Source organism: Dendropsophus ebraccatus, chromosome 5 (genome assembly GCF_027789765.1).
Source record: "Dendropsophus ebraccatus isolate aDenEbr1 chromosome 5, aDenEbr1.pat, whole genome shotgun sequence".
In the NCBI taxonomy this organism is placed as follows: Eukaryota; Metazoa; Chordata; class Amphibia; order Anura; family Hylidae; genus Dendropsophus; species Dendropsophus ebraccatus.
This window is the reverse complement of record NC_091458.1, coordinates 46770077-46786812: the sequence shown is the minus strand read 5'-3', so window position 1 is coordinate 46786812 and position 16736 is coordinate 46770077. Positions and strand designations below refer to the sequence as shown.

At 43.2% G+C, this 16736-nt stretch overlaps 1 protein-coding gene across 3 annotated transcripts in view; it reads left to right on the top strand.

Moving 5' to 3' along the window:
- The window catches only part of ANKRD52 (ankyrin repeat domain 52), a 34131-nt gene extending 17684 nt beyond the window's left edge, over positions 1–16447 (top strand). Inside the window, exons 16-29 of one of the 3 annotated variants that reach the window (XM_069970048.1) lie at positions 2751–2831; positions 3539–3650; positions 4042–4113; positions 4247–4448; positions 4574–4661; positions 5621–5738; positions 5850–6069; positions 6441–6528; positions 6613–6696; positions 7024–7169; positions 7261–7343; positions 10800–10882; positions 11299–11390; positions 13628–16447. In XM_069970048.1, coding sequence (XP_069826149.1) covers positions 2751–2831; positions 3539–3650; positions 4042–4113; positions 4247–4448; positions 4574–4661; positions 5621–5738; positions 5850–6069; positions 6441–6528; positions 6613–6696; positions 7024–7169; positions 7261–7343; positions 10800–10882; positions 11299–11390; positions 13628–13860 — 1702 coding nt within the window. In that variant the 3' untranslated portion in view covers positions 13861–16447. Of the gene's footprint in view, positions 1–2750; positions 2832–3538; positions 3651–4041; positions 4114–4246; positions 4449–4573; positions 4662–5620; positions 5739–5849; positions 6070–6440; positions 6529–6612; positions 6697–7023; positions 7170–7260; positions 7344–10799; positions 10883–11298; positions 11394–13624 lie in introns of all 3 variants that reach the window. The other 2 variants (XM_069970047.1, XM_069970046.1) reach the window with 2 other exon arrangements.
- Positions 16448–16736: the final 289 nt, after the last annotated feature.

Sequence of the window (16736 nt, the reverse complement as noted above, 5' to 3'; positions counted from 1 at the left end):
TTTATCCAGCCGCTCCCCAAAAAGTCTGTTTCCTGCAAAGGGAAGAGAAGTCAGAGCCTTCTTGGAGGCGGCGTCAGCTGACCAGCATTTTAACCAGACAGAGCGTCGGATGGCTACAGAGTTTGCCAGGGCCCGCGCAGACAAACGAGCAGCTTCCTGAGAAGCGTCGCACAAGTATTTGGACGCATGTAGAATTTGTGAGGCCAGAGACAGGAGATCCTCACGCGGGGTGTCCAGGGAGAGGTCATGGACTAACTGCCTGGCCCAAGAGGAACAAGCCTTGCTGACCCAGGATGCAGCAAAGGTAGGACGTAGGGCCGAACCAGCTGCAACAAAGACAGACTTCGAAAAAGCGTCGATTTTCTTGTCCACCGGGTCAGTGAGTGAAGCACCATCTGCCAGAGGCAGAGTAGTTGACTTGGAGAGTCGAGAAACTGGAGGATCCACAGATGGGGGCACTGTCCATGTAGTGACCAGGTCAGGGGAGAAGGGAAACAAAGCCTCGGCACGCTTAGAGGATGGAATCCGCCGGTCAGGGTGATTCCACTCCTTGGCTAGGAGGTCCTCAAAATCCTTATGGCTGGGAAAAACCAATGGCTGTCGCTTCTGGCGACGGAAGGAAACCTCACTCTTGGAGGTCGAAGAGGACTCCTCCTCAATATGTAAGGTGTCTCGCACTGCACGGATCAAGGCTTGCACTGCAGAGGCCAGCTGATCCTCCCTGTCAGACTCTGAAGCAGAGTCAGAGGGGTCCCCTGAGGTGGCGGAGAGGGGTCGCTGGGAAGCGGAACCGCCTGCAGTGGATCTGGGAGGAGAAAGGTCTGAGGAACACCTAGAGGGCGACCGTGAGACAGAGAGTCTAGGTCTCTTATGAGACCGTCCTCTGGAAGGGGAGTCAGGAGATACCCTGGAGGGTCCTGCTGCTGGAGGGGCCTGGGAGGGCAACCGCTCAATGGCATGGATCATGACCTGCGACAGCTTAGAGAGGTCACCGATCGCCTGGGACAGGGATCTAGCCCACTCAGGAGAAGCTACATCAGGACCTGGAGGGGGGGCCTCCTGGGAAGTGGCACCAGGGTTAAGGCATAGCAGGCAGAGGGAACCAGGCTGACCACAGGGGAATTTCTTATTGCAACGAGCACACGCAAAGTGTGTCGCCACAGCCGCGGGAGCGATCTGCCTAGGGGGGTCATCCCGGGGACCAGACATGGTAGCTAGGGCTGTTAGCCTGGGGAGTGGAGGAGGGGAATATCACCCACTGGGTGAGCCTACCAGACCCTGGAGTTGCTGCCGCACTGGATGCTGGAGCTGCTGTCGCACTGGATGCTGGAGCTGCTGCCGCACTGGATGCTGGAGCTGCACTGGAACGACTGCACTGGAAGCTGTAGCTGGTGCACGCTGGAATAGCTGCACTGGATGCTAGACTGCTGCTGTGCACAGGGAGCTGAGGCTGCTGTACTGGCAGAGATAACAGCAGGAGGCCACGAGCTGAAGCTGCTGCCGGCAAGAGGAGGAAGGGAGGGGGCAAGGAGGAAAAAGGTGGGGGCTACAGAGTAGCCAATAGGAGAAAGGGCTGTGGCGGGAGGAGCCGAAAAACGGGCGGGCGCCCCGCCCCCAGTGACGTCACTAGTGTGCACCGACGCGGCCTAGCTCCGGCAGAAGCCGGGGCCTAAATTTGTGGGGCAGGCCGGCGGCAGTGAGACGGCGGCGCGGAGCGCCAGAAAACGCGACCGGAGCGGAGGCAAACAGGGAGAGAGGAGCCCAGCAATCCCCCAGCTGTCCCTTATGAAGCCGCTGCGAGCTGCAGTGGCTCCTGGATGAAGGAGGTGGGCATCAGCCCAGGCTAGGAGGGAGATGAGAAGGGGGATCAGGAGACAACCTGTCCAGTAGGACAGGGGATAGGGGAGGGAGGGCTGCGCTGCAGGGAAGTGTGCACTGTGGCAATGGGGACTAGGGAGAGCAGGCAAGAGGCTACTGGTTGCCCTAGCCAGGATGAACCCCCCCAAGGACAGGACTACTCACCTGTCCGGCGTCTTCGGGTGCTCGCAGGGTCACCCCCTCGGTAACCTCGCACCTGGGTGGGGTACCGGCATCCTGCCGCAGGGAGCTGGCAATGGGGGACGGGTGACCGGCGCATGGAAAGTGAAAACTTCCAGTGCACCCTCAGGGGGAGGCTACGTCTGGTGTGGCAGCCCACGCCGACGGTCCCCCTGATAACCTAGAAAGAAAGGAAAAAGAAATAAAACTAAAATAATAAAGAGGTGAGTGGCACCTGTGTCTACCTCATACGGACACTAGACTAAAACTGAGTTAGCCTGGTGTCTGTAGGAGGGGTATAGGCTGCCAGGCGGAGTCACTTCTTCTTCTGTCTAGTGTCGCCTCCTAGTGGCAGTAGCCTATACCCACTGGTGCTGTGTCCCCCAATGACAGGCACAAGAAAATACTTTTTATCCTCAGCGCCCTGTGCATTATAGGGAGGTATCAGCAGGTTAGATATTTCCCTTTAAGCTCACTTTTTCTGTGATGCGTTCCTTTAATTCCTACAAAAGTAGTGCTCAGCCACCTGCTTTTCTTAGCTCTATTGAATGATCAGTGGTGGTCTGAACTCCCAGACCCTGACTGATGTCTCTGTGACATGTCAGGAGTTTTTTCAGTTGACAGGGACACTTGAGATGTCTGTCTCCACCTACAGTAAAATGCTTAACAAAACAAGGTCCAACAGTTCACCTGTGTTTATATTGTCTTCATAGAACAATGGACTCTAATACTGGGAAAGGCAAGGAGTCTGAGGAAGAGGATGAGAAAGCTTCGCTTGAAAAAGAGGCTTTTTTGTAAGTGTTTTGTGTTTAGTTAAAAGCTATTTGTATATGTGTGTTCACAAAAGTCAAATCCACTGGTGTTCTATAATAGTAAAGCTTTAAGGGGTATTGCACTCAAACATAACATTTGATATGTTTCTGCCCATGGTGAGACTAACAATTCCTTTCATACTTGTTTTCTATTCAGCCTCCTTTCCCCAGTTCTCAGCTGCTGTTTTTTGCTAAAAACACAAAAATCTGTGTGAGCCTTTCTGTCTCCCCCCCCCCCCCCCCCCTTCTGAGACAGCTGATGTAAACAAGTCTCTGACTGGCTTTATCTGCAACATTGTAGCATCTTAGTAATGCTGGGAGGGTTAATCTGAGGTCAAGTTGCTAACAAAGTCACTGATAAATCCTCCCAGCATTACAAAGAAGCTACAGTGTTGCAGATAAAGCCAGTCAGGAACTTGTTTACATCAGCTGTCGTCCGAAGGGACGAGAGGGAGACAGAGGCTTGCATAGATTTTTTGTGTTTTCAGCAGAAAGCAGCAGATGAGAACTGGAGAAGGAGACTTAAATAGATGATGATAACAAGTATGGAAGGAATGGTGAGTCTCACCATGGGCAGCAACTTATGAAAACTTATATTTGAATGGAATACCCCTTTAAAATAAAAGATTAAGTTTTTGTTTTTTGTTCCCCCTCATTTTTCAGCACTCAACATTTTTATTTTCTCACAGTGCCTTAGAATTTCTGCTGGACAACAATGCCGACCCCTCACTTCGAGATAAACAGGGTTATGCTGCTGTTCACTATGCAGCTGCTTTTGGCAACAGACAGAACTTGGAACTAGTAAGTTGAACTTGCAAAAACAGCCCCAGTTTACACACTCCTTTATATATTATCTGATAGCAAAGACCAATTTTTTATATGGCTATAATAAAAGCTTGTTTTTTTTATATACAAACACATGTTATAAATATGTAGATATTTGGGCTGTGACTGTGGTAGTATGGGCTGACAGCGTAGTGCTGTAGAAGTGGGCTGACAGTGGTAGTATACCCCTTGTTGTGGGGGCGGGAGGATGGAATATTCTGTATTATAGATCTGTAGGAGGGATAGGTGAAAAATGTATTAGGTGGGGGAGAAACACATAGCATTTGACAGTAACTTCCCATATAACTTGATAGTTGATATTTTAGCAACTGCGAATTTGCTAATCTAATTGTTTTATGATCTACAGCTCCTAGAGATGTCATTTAACTGCCTGGAGGATGTGGAAAGCACTGTACCGGTTAGCCCTTTGCACTTAGCAGTAAGTATCTTTGCAAGCATCCAGCATTTTGTGGGCAAAATTATGATAAGTATAACTTAATATAACTCATGTCAGTCTTGATATGCTGCAATTTAATTAATCCAAAACTGAAACAAATGTTCAATGTTAACAGGCCTTCAATGGTCACTGTGATGCCCTGAAGACTCTAGCGGAGACGCTGGTAAATTTGGATGTTCGTGATCACAAAGGCCGCACTGCGCTTTACCTCGCCACAGAAAGGGGTTTTACAGAGTGTGTGGAGGTTCTGATGAGCCATGGGGCCTCCCCTCTCATAAAGGACCGCAAGAAGAAATGGACACCATTGCATGTAGCAGGTAGGTAATCATATCTACTGAATTTCAACTGTTCCTTTGATGGCATCCATTTTAATTCTGTTTGTTAATTTTTTGAAAGATTTCTAGAAAACCCTCTAAACCCCTTTTTTAATTTTAATTCACAGCTGCCTCTGGAAACACTGATGTTCTTCACCTGCTAATTGATAGCAGTGAGAGACCGGACATTACTGATGTAACGGATGCACATGGGCAGTGAGTTATTTCTTCAGCTATGTGATGTTTGTTTTGCGTGTCTGTTTTAGTGGATAGACAGACTAAGGCTGAGTTCTCTTCTGTGGCCTAATTTCCATTGTTCTGCTCTGTCAGGCAGAAAATGACTGGGCCAGATCACTTATATACTGGACACAAACAGTGCTCAACAGGACCTGATTGACTTTATTAGGGTCTGTCAGGTTTTTAGCATGTAGCTGTTTTACTGGACAATATATTTGTTTTGTCCAATATATTTGATGCAATCTGTGTCTGATCTACGTGTAGCCTGTTGTAATGTTGATTTCTACATGAATGTCTTATGGCATTGTATTGGTAAAACAACATGTGATGAAATATACCAGCCGCAGCAGGCTTTAGGACCATGTGGGGTCCCGGCTTGAATAGGGCGCCAGGTGTCCAGTAAACCACAGATTAAAGCGGTTGTTTCATGGAAAGGGTATTTATTAAAATCACGACGCGTTTCGGCCGCCAAGTATGAGGTGGCCTTTCTCAAGTTGAAAAACTTGAGAAAGGCCAACTCATACTTGGCGGCTGAAACGCGTCGTGATTTTAATAAATACCCTTTCCATGAAACAACCGCTTTAATCTGTGGTTTACTGGACACCTGCGCCCTATTCAAGCCGGGACCCCACATGGTCCTAAAGCCTGCTGCGGCTGGTATATTTCATCACTGACTGTACGACTCCCTTGGACGTACCCCGGCAGGAGCTGCGGTGTTCTATCTACCATGCCTGATATAGAGTTGTGCCTATAATCCAGCACAACTCTACTAGGTGAGTGCAACACTTTCTTCCCCTGTGCTTGCTACTCTTGTCATTTTTTATTGCACCAGGAGGCGCCCCCACCCCTTCCCCTCTTCTCTCCTCTCTATAAAACAACATGTGCAACATTTTTTAAGATTTAATGCATATTGAAATTGTTTTTTGTTTATTTGCAAGAACCCCCCTTATGCTTGCTGTGATGAATGGACATGTTGACTGTGTTCACCTGCTGCTGGAGAAAGGAGCCACTGTAGATGCTGGAGACAAGAGAGGAAGAACCACACTACACAGAGCGGTGAGCCTCTTCTCTTGTGGCCACACACGAAGTTGACTAATATTGACTACTTTTATGGTTGGAAAGTTTTTCCTTTTTAGTTCTTAGTATGCTTTCTTGTATATATTGCAGTCAGTAACTGGTTGTGAAGACTGTGTGGGAGCTCTGCTGGACCATGATGCCTTTGTGCTGTGTCGGGATTACAAGGGACGCACACCTATTCACTTTGCTTCAGCTTGTGGCCATGCAACACTGGTGCATGTGTACTTGCAGGCTGCACTCTCTACAGACCCACTGGATGCAGTGGTGGATTACAACGGATACACTCCCATGCACTGGGCTGCTTACAATGGTAAGTTGCAAGATGCTTTGACACAAAGCTATGACTTTACCTGTACCAAGGGCAATTTAAAGATATAGGAAGATGTGTCTTTTCACTCCACCTGTTATTCAGGAAGGGTTTTTTCTTGCCTGTCATAGTTGTTCAACTCCCACTTCTCATAGAAGTACCTTTTTTGTGGGCAGTATATTCCCTCTTTACATGCTTGTTTGTTAGCTGATCACTGGGATGATTATGCTGGCCATTGGTAGGTAGTGGTATAAATGTTAGTCATTGGCCTATGTAAAAACAATCTTTTGTTCTTGATACTTAGAGGAAGCAGCCAGGATGTTTTGTTGTTCTCCTGGTTTATTTGCAAACCTAAGTGTTGGTTTTGTTTCCAGGGCACGAAGATTGTTTGGAATTGTTACTTGAACACAACCCATTTGCTTACCTCGAAGGAAACCCTTTCACCCCTTTGCACTGTGCAGTGTAAGTACATGTCATGTTATACACATTTAGTTTTGTTTTTTAACTTGCTTCCAGTCCAGTTGTAATAAATTCTTTCTTTTGCAGAATTAACAGCCAAGACGGTACGGCTGAGATGCTTATAACAGCATTGGGTGCCAAGATTGTGAATAGCAGAGATGCCAAAGGAAGGTTTGTATACATACTCAGATGCTTGAGTACATTGCTTTACAAGTGAAAGAATGGGTAAAAATATAAAGTAATTTTTAACCCTGGCATGACTAACATGTATCTAAAGATACCGTTAAGAGCTAAATGTAGCCTGGAAAATCCTTTTAAGCATGTGTGCGGTCTATAGTGGGGTGGTGTATCTTCATGAGAACAAATGGATTGATTATGTTGAAGTCCTGCTGCCTGATCTTTATACCCCCGCCCTTTGGTTCGCCATCTGCCATTGAGTTGTGCAGAGGGATGGTGCAGTAAATTAAAAAATCTCATTTGTGTGTTTTATTTGTCTAGGACTCCTCTTCATGCTGCAGCCTTTGCTGACAACATGAATGGTTTACAACTACTGCTGCACCACCAAGCGGAGGTTGATGCCGCTGACCAGGCAGGTCGGACACCACTGATGATAGCAGCAGAACATGGGAGAACTGCAGCAGTTGGTAGTGTATTTTTTTTATTTTTTTATAATACCGTTGCATAAAATACAATATGAATGTGCTTTTCTAATAATAATTTCTTTCCTTTGTTTAGAGTTCCTGCTGTTTCACATGAAAGCAGATTTAACTGTGATGGACGTAAACAAGAACACTGCTCTTCACCTAGCCTGCAGCAAGGTGCCTGAACTTTCCTATATAAGTACCGCTAAATGCTAAAATGCTATAGTTCAGGTGTACCAGTCATGACAGCCCGCTGAGGGATCAGCAGCAATCTCCCCTCTTAATCGAGAAATTTAGGTCTTCTTGGATGTGAACACGCAATAAACAGGAATGCGTGCGACATCCATTTTGATCCAATGCACGCATTGTGGCCCCATTGCATGCTCAAATCCATGGAGACCCAACCTTCCTGATTAGGAAGGGAAATTGCAGCTGATCTGGCAGTGAAATGTCATGACAGGTACAGGTACACTTTTAGCAAATGGGTTACTCCCATCAGAGGTTATTGTAAAATGTTGTAGCCTGGTTTTCTAATCTGTTCACATTTTAATATGAAACCTGTTAAGGTAAACCTGCTTGATTCTTTTGTATACAAGTTTAGTATGGCAGGTTTGCCTAAAAGACAATGGCTAAGAGCATGGGGAGCTTATTAGAATATACTTTGGTGCTAAAAGACCAGAGGAGCATACTACTCTGATTAACAGCTGTCTATGTTTGCACTCATGTATAGCGAAGGTTGTCAATCGTTGAAGGGGGAATTAAATACATTACAATGCTGAGTCCATTTCTACAAACTCTGTATCTGTTCATCTATATATTCATGTATTAAAATCAGTCAAGGGTATTTTTGTCTGTGTATAGCACTTATTGTGAAATCTTAGGGTGAAAACATTGCACAAGGTTAGGGTATGTATGATATAGTTGCCATTTAGAGGGGTTCTGTTGGTCTTTCTTTTAAAACAGAACTATAACAGACCCATTTATATGATAGTGGGATCTATCCCGTGCCTAGTATATTAAAGCTTCCATTATGAATAAAGCCATAGTGCAAATTTAAATGATCTTCTGTCACCTGTAAAATAGCCTTTAGTTTTAATAAATGCAATTAAGGAATTAAATGTTTTTTTAAATAACATCCCTCTATTTGATAGTCCGTGTTAGTCAGAACATATTTGTAGTTTAATTTCCAAAAATAACCCCTTACCGCAGAAAAACACTTTAAAACTTTTAAATTTACATTTAGAATTTTTTTTATATTTTTTTTTTTTTAGATGACGTGGGAAAACAGGACTTCCTGTGTTTAGACTTTCTTTTTCTTTCAGAGTTTAAACACAGAAAGTGCTGTGTTTTCCATGATAACTTAAAAAAAAAAGTAAAGAATTGAAATGGCAAATTTGCTTTATATAACATCTACTCTTTTAGATTTTGAAAGTTATGACAGGTACACTTTATGTTCAGTCCATCTCTAGTAACAAAGACCAGGATAAACCACAACAAATTGTATGTGCAGGAGAGCAGCAAAGAGTCTGGGCTGTAAACCTGCAGTCTGTGTCTCTGTCCTCCTTCTGTAGTAGTTATACACTGCCTGAAAGGTAAATCAAAGCTTCCCTGTGATTTCTTACCACCTATTAAGGACAGTAATTGACAGCTATTTCTTGTGTAAATTCCAGTGTTAGTACTACTATATGTACACAGTGCTGCCTCCTGAATGTACTCTTCACCAGCAGCACTTCAGTGTAACCTTTTCTGTGATGCTGCTGTTTTTCTTTTCTCCTTACATAGCACACTCCAAACCCTCTGCATCAGTAAGCCCTTCTGTCTCCACATGTAATCTATTGTACTGCACTGTAACTCATTCTCCTGCACAGTGCCTGCCTGTTAAGTTCATTTTCATCAGCACTGTTTCATGACCTGGCCGAAAGGAATATATAGTTACATAGTTAATAAGGTTGAAAAAAGACAAGAGTCCATCAAGTTCAACCTATAAGCCTAATATGTTGATCCAGAGGAAGGCAAAAACCCTCATGAGGTAGATGCCATCTTCCTCATCACAGGGAGAACAATTCCTTTCTGACTGCCTTGAAGTATGGGAAAGCTGGTACTACTGCCGACCTAGCTCTGGTCCCATCCTCTGAAATGAGTAGAATGAGACATAGATTACATAGGGTATCCTTTGTTCCTCTTGGGTCATATTTTATTTTTTAATTTTCTGGAAATCAACAATCTGTTGTCCTTATGGTTTGCACTTTGCAGCCAGTTCCTGTGTGACTGTTGAAGAATAACTGCAGTCAGATGAACATTTTGTACATGCTGAAGAGGTCTCTGGCCATATAGTGCTAATATGGTAGCTAGGTTTGGTAATGTAAAGTTTAAGTGATGAGTGAACATTTAAGTTTGGCTGAACCTGAAGGCTTGGCCTTGGACTTCCGGTGGCTGGAGAAGTTGAATGCAGCCCTATGGGTCCTGAAAAATATGGATACAGCCACAGGCATTTGACTCCCGGTAGCTGGAGTAACTGGATGCAGCCTTAGGGCTGCCAGGAAAACATGACTACAACTTATGGCTGTATCCATGTTTTCCAGGACTCCCTAGGGCTGCATCCAACTTCTCTAGCCTCTGGGAGTCAAATGCCAGTGCATTAGGGTGCCTCTACACAGAGATTTATCTGACAGATTTTTGAAACCAAAAGCCAGGAACAGACTATAAACAGGGTTAAGGTCATAAAGGAAAGACTGAGGTTTTTCCTCTTTTCAAGTCCATTCCTTACATTGGCTTCAAACATCTGTCAGATAAATCTATCTATGTAAAGGTTTGGCCATACCCAAATGTTTGGCAAGTTCGCTCATCACTAGTAAAGCTATTAAGCTCATTGTGCAAAGCTGACTTTACACTTTTATATATGGATATGTAGTGTTCGCTTGCCCAAGGATGTATGCTTATTCCAGTGGGGAGAAGACTTAATAAACACTGCTGTAGTTTCTTGTAACCTAGTCCCCCAACAGGTCATGTTTTGAGGATTTCCTTAGTATTTTACAGGTACTTATAGCCAGTGTATCAGGCATCACCACAGCTGTTCTCTGGTATCCCCAAAGGATTTGATATCCTCAAATCAAGGCCTGTTGTGGGTTCCTTGAAGACTGCACCTGAGAAATGCTTGTCAATCAAGCAGCTGGACTATGATAGAAATGAGCACAGGGGCCTTGCAGACCAGCTGTGGGATGTTTATAGCTGGGTTTTTGCATCCGGGTGAACATCCTCTGAGCTTTTGGAGCCAATTTTAATATAAAAATAGCAATTTTTGCACTGGAGGACTCAATCTTTAAAAGCAAGGTATGTGTTAAATCAGACTGAAAAGCTCTATACAACCTTGCACTTTTAACTACCTAAAACCCACTGACAGGTCCACTTTAATACTGTGCTGTGACTTATGCGATTAAAGGTTTTTATACTTTGCGTGGTCTAGTTTTTTCCAAGCCAATGTAGTAAGGGATGTGTAATTGGTTGGGTATTTAGTTGTAACTCATTCAGCTTAGGATAAGTATGTGTACAGTGATATACAATGTATGATGTGAGTATATAGTTTATACATAAGCGTCAGATATTTTATTCTCATCTGGTTGTTGCTGTTTCCAGGGTCATGAAAAGTGTGCCTTGCTGCTTCTAGGGGAGACCCAGGACACTGGCCTTATCAATGCAACAAACAGCATGCTGCAAATGTAAGTCAGTGCTCTTCTCAGTATACTTCACCTTGTGTCCAGTAACTACTCTTCCTCTATGCAGCTATTCATAACTTTGTGGTCCTTGTAAAACTGAAAGTCACAAACACGTATAAAACCAAATAGGTTGTATGCAGTCAACATAAAATACTTACGTGTCCTAGATCAGTCATTCTAGGAACTGTAAAAAATTGTTAATCACGCTGGCAAAGGTTTATAGAAACGTATGCATAACTCTATTGTGGGAAGCATTTCAGTAGCAGCAGAATCTTCATTCAGGATCTCTTTAACTCCAGGAATAGTCAAACACATTACAAAGAAAATGAATTCCCTGAGAATCTATTAGAATACTTAAGATAATATACATGCAGAGACTGTAGTCTACTTGTTGGTCTTACATGTTGTTTGTCTGTTAGGCCGCTCCACATTGCTGCCCGAAATGGGCTTGCATCTGTTGTCCAAGCTTTGCTTACAAGAGGAGCTACTGTTCTGGCTGTGGATGAGGAAGGTGGTGAGACTTGTATTTCCTTATCTTTTGTGTTTCCTTTGCTCTAAACGCCCAACAATTAAATTAGGAGGGATCTATAACTTCTGCCAGTTTATAATATGACACACTGTGTAACTATACTAATTTACAGTTTTTAAACACTTTCCTGCATCACCTGCAATATTGGGACCATGTGTTCCTCCATTAAAATCAAACACTACAATCAATATTGACCACAGTGTCCCCATAGGCATCTGGGTGTAGATCTGGGGTGTTACTCCCAGCATCCCTTTTAATAGGGATGTACATACAGAAGCCCCTAAAGTTTAAGTAGCCTCATATTACAATATGTTGAACTTAATGATACATTGATACCAAATTTAGCATCCAATGCCAGACATAGCAGATGTGTCACCTCATGGGTTGGATCTTCCAGCCAATCAGAATGGGTATTTCACTGGTAAAACACCTGTATTGCCAAAACTTCTTTGGGGCTGAGATGATCGATGCTCTAGCGTGGCTGCCATGGCTAGATCTGTGTGTTTTTCTTGAATGGGAGCTGAGGTGCAATATTAAAGTCTGGCAAAAAAATTTTTTTATTAAAGTATTGTTCCCCAAAAGTTATACAAATCCCCAAAATGCACATAAAGTGCTTTTTTTTCCCTGCACTTACTACTAGCATCAAGGCTTCACTTCCTGGATAACATGGTGATGTCACAACCCGACTCCCAGAGCTGTGCGGGCTGTGGCTGCTGGAGAGGATGATGGCAGGGGGACACTGGAGGGACACTGAGCATCCCTCTGCCATCATCCTCTCCAGCAGCCACAGCCGCACTGCTCTGTGAGTCGGGTCGTGACATCACCATTTTATCTAGGAAGTAAAGCCTTGATGCAGTAGTAAGTGCAGGGAAAAAAGCACTTTATAAGTATTTCCCGTAATAAGTGTATATTGGTGATTTGTATAACCTTTTGGGGGGCAATACAATACTTTAATAAAAATTTTCACCAGACCAGTGTATGGCCACTACAAGGTGAATGGAGTCAGCTGCTTCCAGACCTTTTTACTGTGTAGATCCTGCCCGGGCATCCATGAAGAAAGGCCAGGGTTGTACATGGGGCAAGGCTAGCCTTCTGAGCATGCACTTATGTAGCTTCCCTGCATGGAGTCTCCCATTGTTCAGCTTGTCATTAGTCGCATGCTATGCAGGGTTTGCAGTCCTTATACAGAGCTGGGGTTGGGGGTATGGCATTTTCAGCATGCCTTTTTTCAGGAAGTCAAAAAAAGTAACAGTGAATATTTTGGACTAGGTAAAAGAAAATGTTTTTGTACAAAAAGTGACCATATCCGTTCTATGTTATAGCATTTGCAGACCACTTTGTTTATATGGAGGGCCTGATTTTTGCTTTTGTTTTGCTGATAAGTACAGTGGTACCTCTATTCTGAAACTGCTGTAAACTCAAACAGTGCAATTCTCAAACAATATTTTCAAGGAAAGTTTGCTTCAGACCACAAACTCTTGCTCGCTTCTCCAACACTTTTTCGGCACCCAGTCTTGAAGAACAGTAATACATCAGTATTCAAATGCTTCTGAATTCTAACTGTTCTGAATTCAAACAAAAATTTACCCGGACGAAACGTTCGGAATTCGACTTTTGCTTGGTATTTGAGCGTTTTTGCGGGCGTGGCTCTTGGGTTCTACAAGGTGAGTTTAGCACTGATGAGGCTTCACATAACAGTACATTATTGTATAAGACGACTGGAGTGCATATACAGTACAGTAGTAGTACAGGCAGTGCATCACCATCTCCCATCCTGTACTGTATAAGAATGCTGGAGTGCATGTACAGTAATAGTCCAGTCAGTCGGCCACCATCTCCCATCCGTTTCAGTGCTGAGGTGGGGGGGCACTACACAGTAAAGGATGAGTGAGGAGCTGGTGACTGCTGTACTAGAATTGCTGGTACTCTTGAACATTTCTTGTTTAAAATGAACTGTACGTATAGTACTGTACTGCAGTGAACTGGGCAGTTTTCAATGTTATCTATGGGTACTGTAGTTACTTATTGTAGGTCCCGGAACCAAGACATTTACATTATTTCCTATGGGAAGGCTTGGTTCTCAGACTGCTCTCCTAAATCAATTAAGTTCGAGAACAGAGGTACCACTGTAATATATTTGAACTGGTATATAACTGATGATTTGACAGTGTTTTTATTTTATTTTCTTTTTTTCTTTTTTTTTTTTTTTTTGACAGCAGGTCACACCCCAGCCTTGGCCTGTGCTCCTAACAAAGACGTAGCAGATTGCTTGGCACTTATCCTATCCACCATGAAGCCTTTCCCACCAAAAGACGCCATCCTTCCCTTCAGCTTCAACCTCCTGAACAACTGCGGTATTGCTGCCAAGACTGCCCTCCCTAACGGTGGCAGCTGTCCCTACACAAAGGATCGGCATAGTTCCATTGCCATGGATGGCTGCTACTCTGAGTAGCTCTGCCCGCCTTGCGGGTTACCCAAAACCTTACTATAATTTATTTAGGTTAATATGTATAGGGCACTTTAAAGGAGAACAAGACACATCAGTTGCAGAGGTATCAACTGTGCCTGGGCTTTCTTCCTATGTTAACCTGCTCTTTTGAGCTGTCCTGGCTTGCACTGAAGCTTATGTAGTATTGTACCTTCTTTGTATTTAGGAAAGAGCCCAGGTCAGGTGGAATGGAGTATGCATATGGGGTTACGGTTTTAATGTGTGGTTCTTTAATTGGCTACCATTGCTTCCTCCCCATAAGGAAGCCCATCTGTATTTGTATTTTAAAGGTTCACCCTGTGCAATTTATGTCTTTGCTGCTGTAAGATCCTGGAAGCCATTATACAGTTGAAGGGTCACCAGGCCTTAATATGTGTTTCAAGGGCATCTTAAGAATTTTCTGTGGGATTGCAGGATTAAGTGGCTAAGTAGCACCTTACGTTTGAGTTCAAGTCACTAGGTCAGTAGCATTCTTCTTTCCATTATGTCATCTCCCCTAAAGCTTATGATAGATGCTCCTCTTGCCTAATGCCTAGCAAAAGCTGGGCACCACTAAATTGCTTGCTTTTTCTCTTTATGCAAATAAGGTGCTACACATAGCCAGTTGATGGACCCCCAGGTGACATTCCCACTATGCACTGCTGCAAAATCCCCCCTCCCAGCTAGGCACTTTAGTGGTCCTCTGTTCTAGTGCTTTATTCCTTTTCTGGTCTTCCCATCATCTGACTCCACTAGACGTTGTTCTATCTGCCATCTGTCATCAGTATTGGAATTATTTATACTAATCTTTTAATCTAATAGGAGACCTGTAGTATTTATTTGCAGTCTGCACACCTAGCTTGTTTAGGCTGCAGATTTTAGTTCCATCTCTTCTTTTTAGGATGCCTTTTTTTTTTTTTCCCCCTCCTTGCGGTCTCTTTTCAGATAATTTTGCACTTGAATAACTCTCTTAACTAGGAGTGATGTTCTGTTAGGTGTGTTGGTTTTACGTATGAGGTTATATATTGGTAGATGTTTACTTGAGCTTGAGCTAATAAGTGTTTTGCATTTGTTTTAATATCAGAATGTAAGAACGGTGCTTTTTTTTTTTTTTTTTTGCTTTTTTATTATATATAATCTATGTATTTTAATCACGCAGTTTTTTTATATATAGATGAAATATTAGACCTCATCAGAACCATTGTCCTGTATAATGCAATAAGGCAAGGCAGATAAAGGACCTTATGTCTATAAGTTTCCATGACTGTTACGAAGTTTCTTGGAAACATGGCATTGGCTATTATTTTGTTTCCCTCTTTACACATCAAATTCTCACTTGGTACATATTTTATTATTTTTATCCTTTTTATGTAACAAAATATCTCATAATTAATTGTCAATTGCTTGCCATTCATGGCAAAAAGGGATCAATTGTTAATAGGAGAGTAATATAGGTGCTAATAATTTTATAGGTGGAGGGTTGGTGTGGTTTTCATTTTTATTTTATTTTTAACTTCCCCCATTTTGTTTTTCTGGTCTAGAATTACTTTAGAAGGCTATTTGTTATTTTTGCACGTCCTACTGCATTTCACCAGCAAAAACAATTCAGGGGAACAATATCAGTCCGAACTATATTTGGTCATACAGACCGGCCCAGGGGAAGAGGTATAGGATATCCCAAGACAGTGTTCATTAAAGTGTTTAACATTCATCCGTGCAATCTAGAACATATACGGACACAGTACAGAAAGTCTGTTACATTTCAAAGGTGATCAGCCTATGGTTCCATGGTGGCCGTCTTGAAAGGAGCCTTTATATGGCTCAATTGTCAGTACAGGGCTGCACAAGCGATCTCTACATTGTCTACTGCATATCCACTGTTTACAGTTGGAGATGTGCATCTAACAATGATCAGTTTGATCCCAGTGATCAGCTAGCGTACAAGTTTGGGCCTGTTCATCGGCAGATCACTGGGCCATTTACAAAGGCCCCCTAAGCCTCTAATACCTATGTACCAAATATGCAATTATACTTCATTTTTATATATGCTTCTATAGTATATTGCCAATGCATAGTCTATGGCAATGTGCTCCAGCTTTACATATCTTATTGCTGTTTAGTATAATGAAACATTTTGCAGCAGGATTGGGTTGCTTTATTGGTAGTTGATATAATTTTACCTACCTTTTGTAGTTAAAGTAGACATGTATACAATTGAAGTAGTTGATCCCATTGTGCATGTATTACTACTCATCGGATTTCATACTTCCTTGGGCCGCACTGCAGGGTATTTAGGGGCTTATGGCGTAATTGACACCAATTACCCTGCTTATTTTCATGCCAGTTTTACATTAGATTGGTAGTCAGGAGCTCATGAGCCCATGTCACATATTGCATCCTATTAGAAAATGTAGGACTAGTATTTTAAAGGGACAAAGTTTTCGTTTCCCCATAAAAATCACTATTCATGTGTTGTCTATAGAATGAGGAGGAGTAAGCTGCTGCCAGATACATTTGACGCCAGCTTATTACTCTGAGAACAGAGGGGCTGGCAGGGCAGTTGAAATCCAGTATGCTCTCCCCCCCCCCCCCCCCACACACACACACACACATTGTCAGAGTAGAATTGCGAAGCCGCCATACACTTTAGAGAGTTGACAAAACCTGTTATAGTTAGTGGGTTTCGCTGACCTTTGTCTAAGGTGTATGGGGGACCTTTAGATAGAGGTATTGTATGGCCTTATAGACTGCTGAGGATTCTTACGTGCAGAAAAAGGGGTTGCACAAAACGGTGATACACTTGTGAGCAATGAGGCGTAACCACAAACACCAAAAGTATTAGTCTTAAACACTAAGAAAAC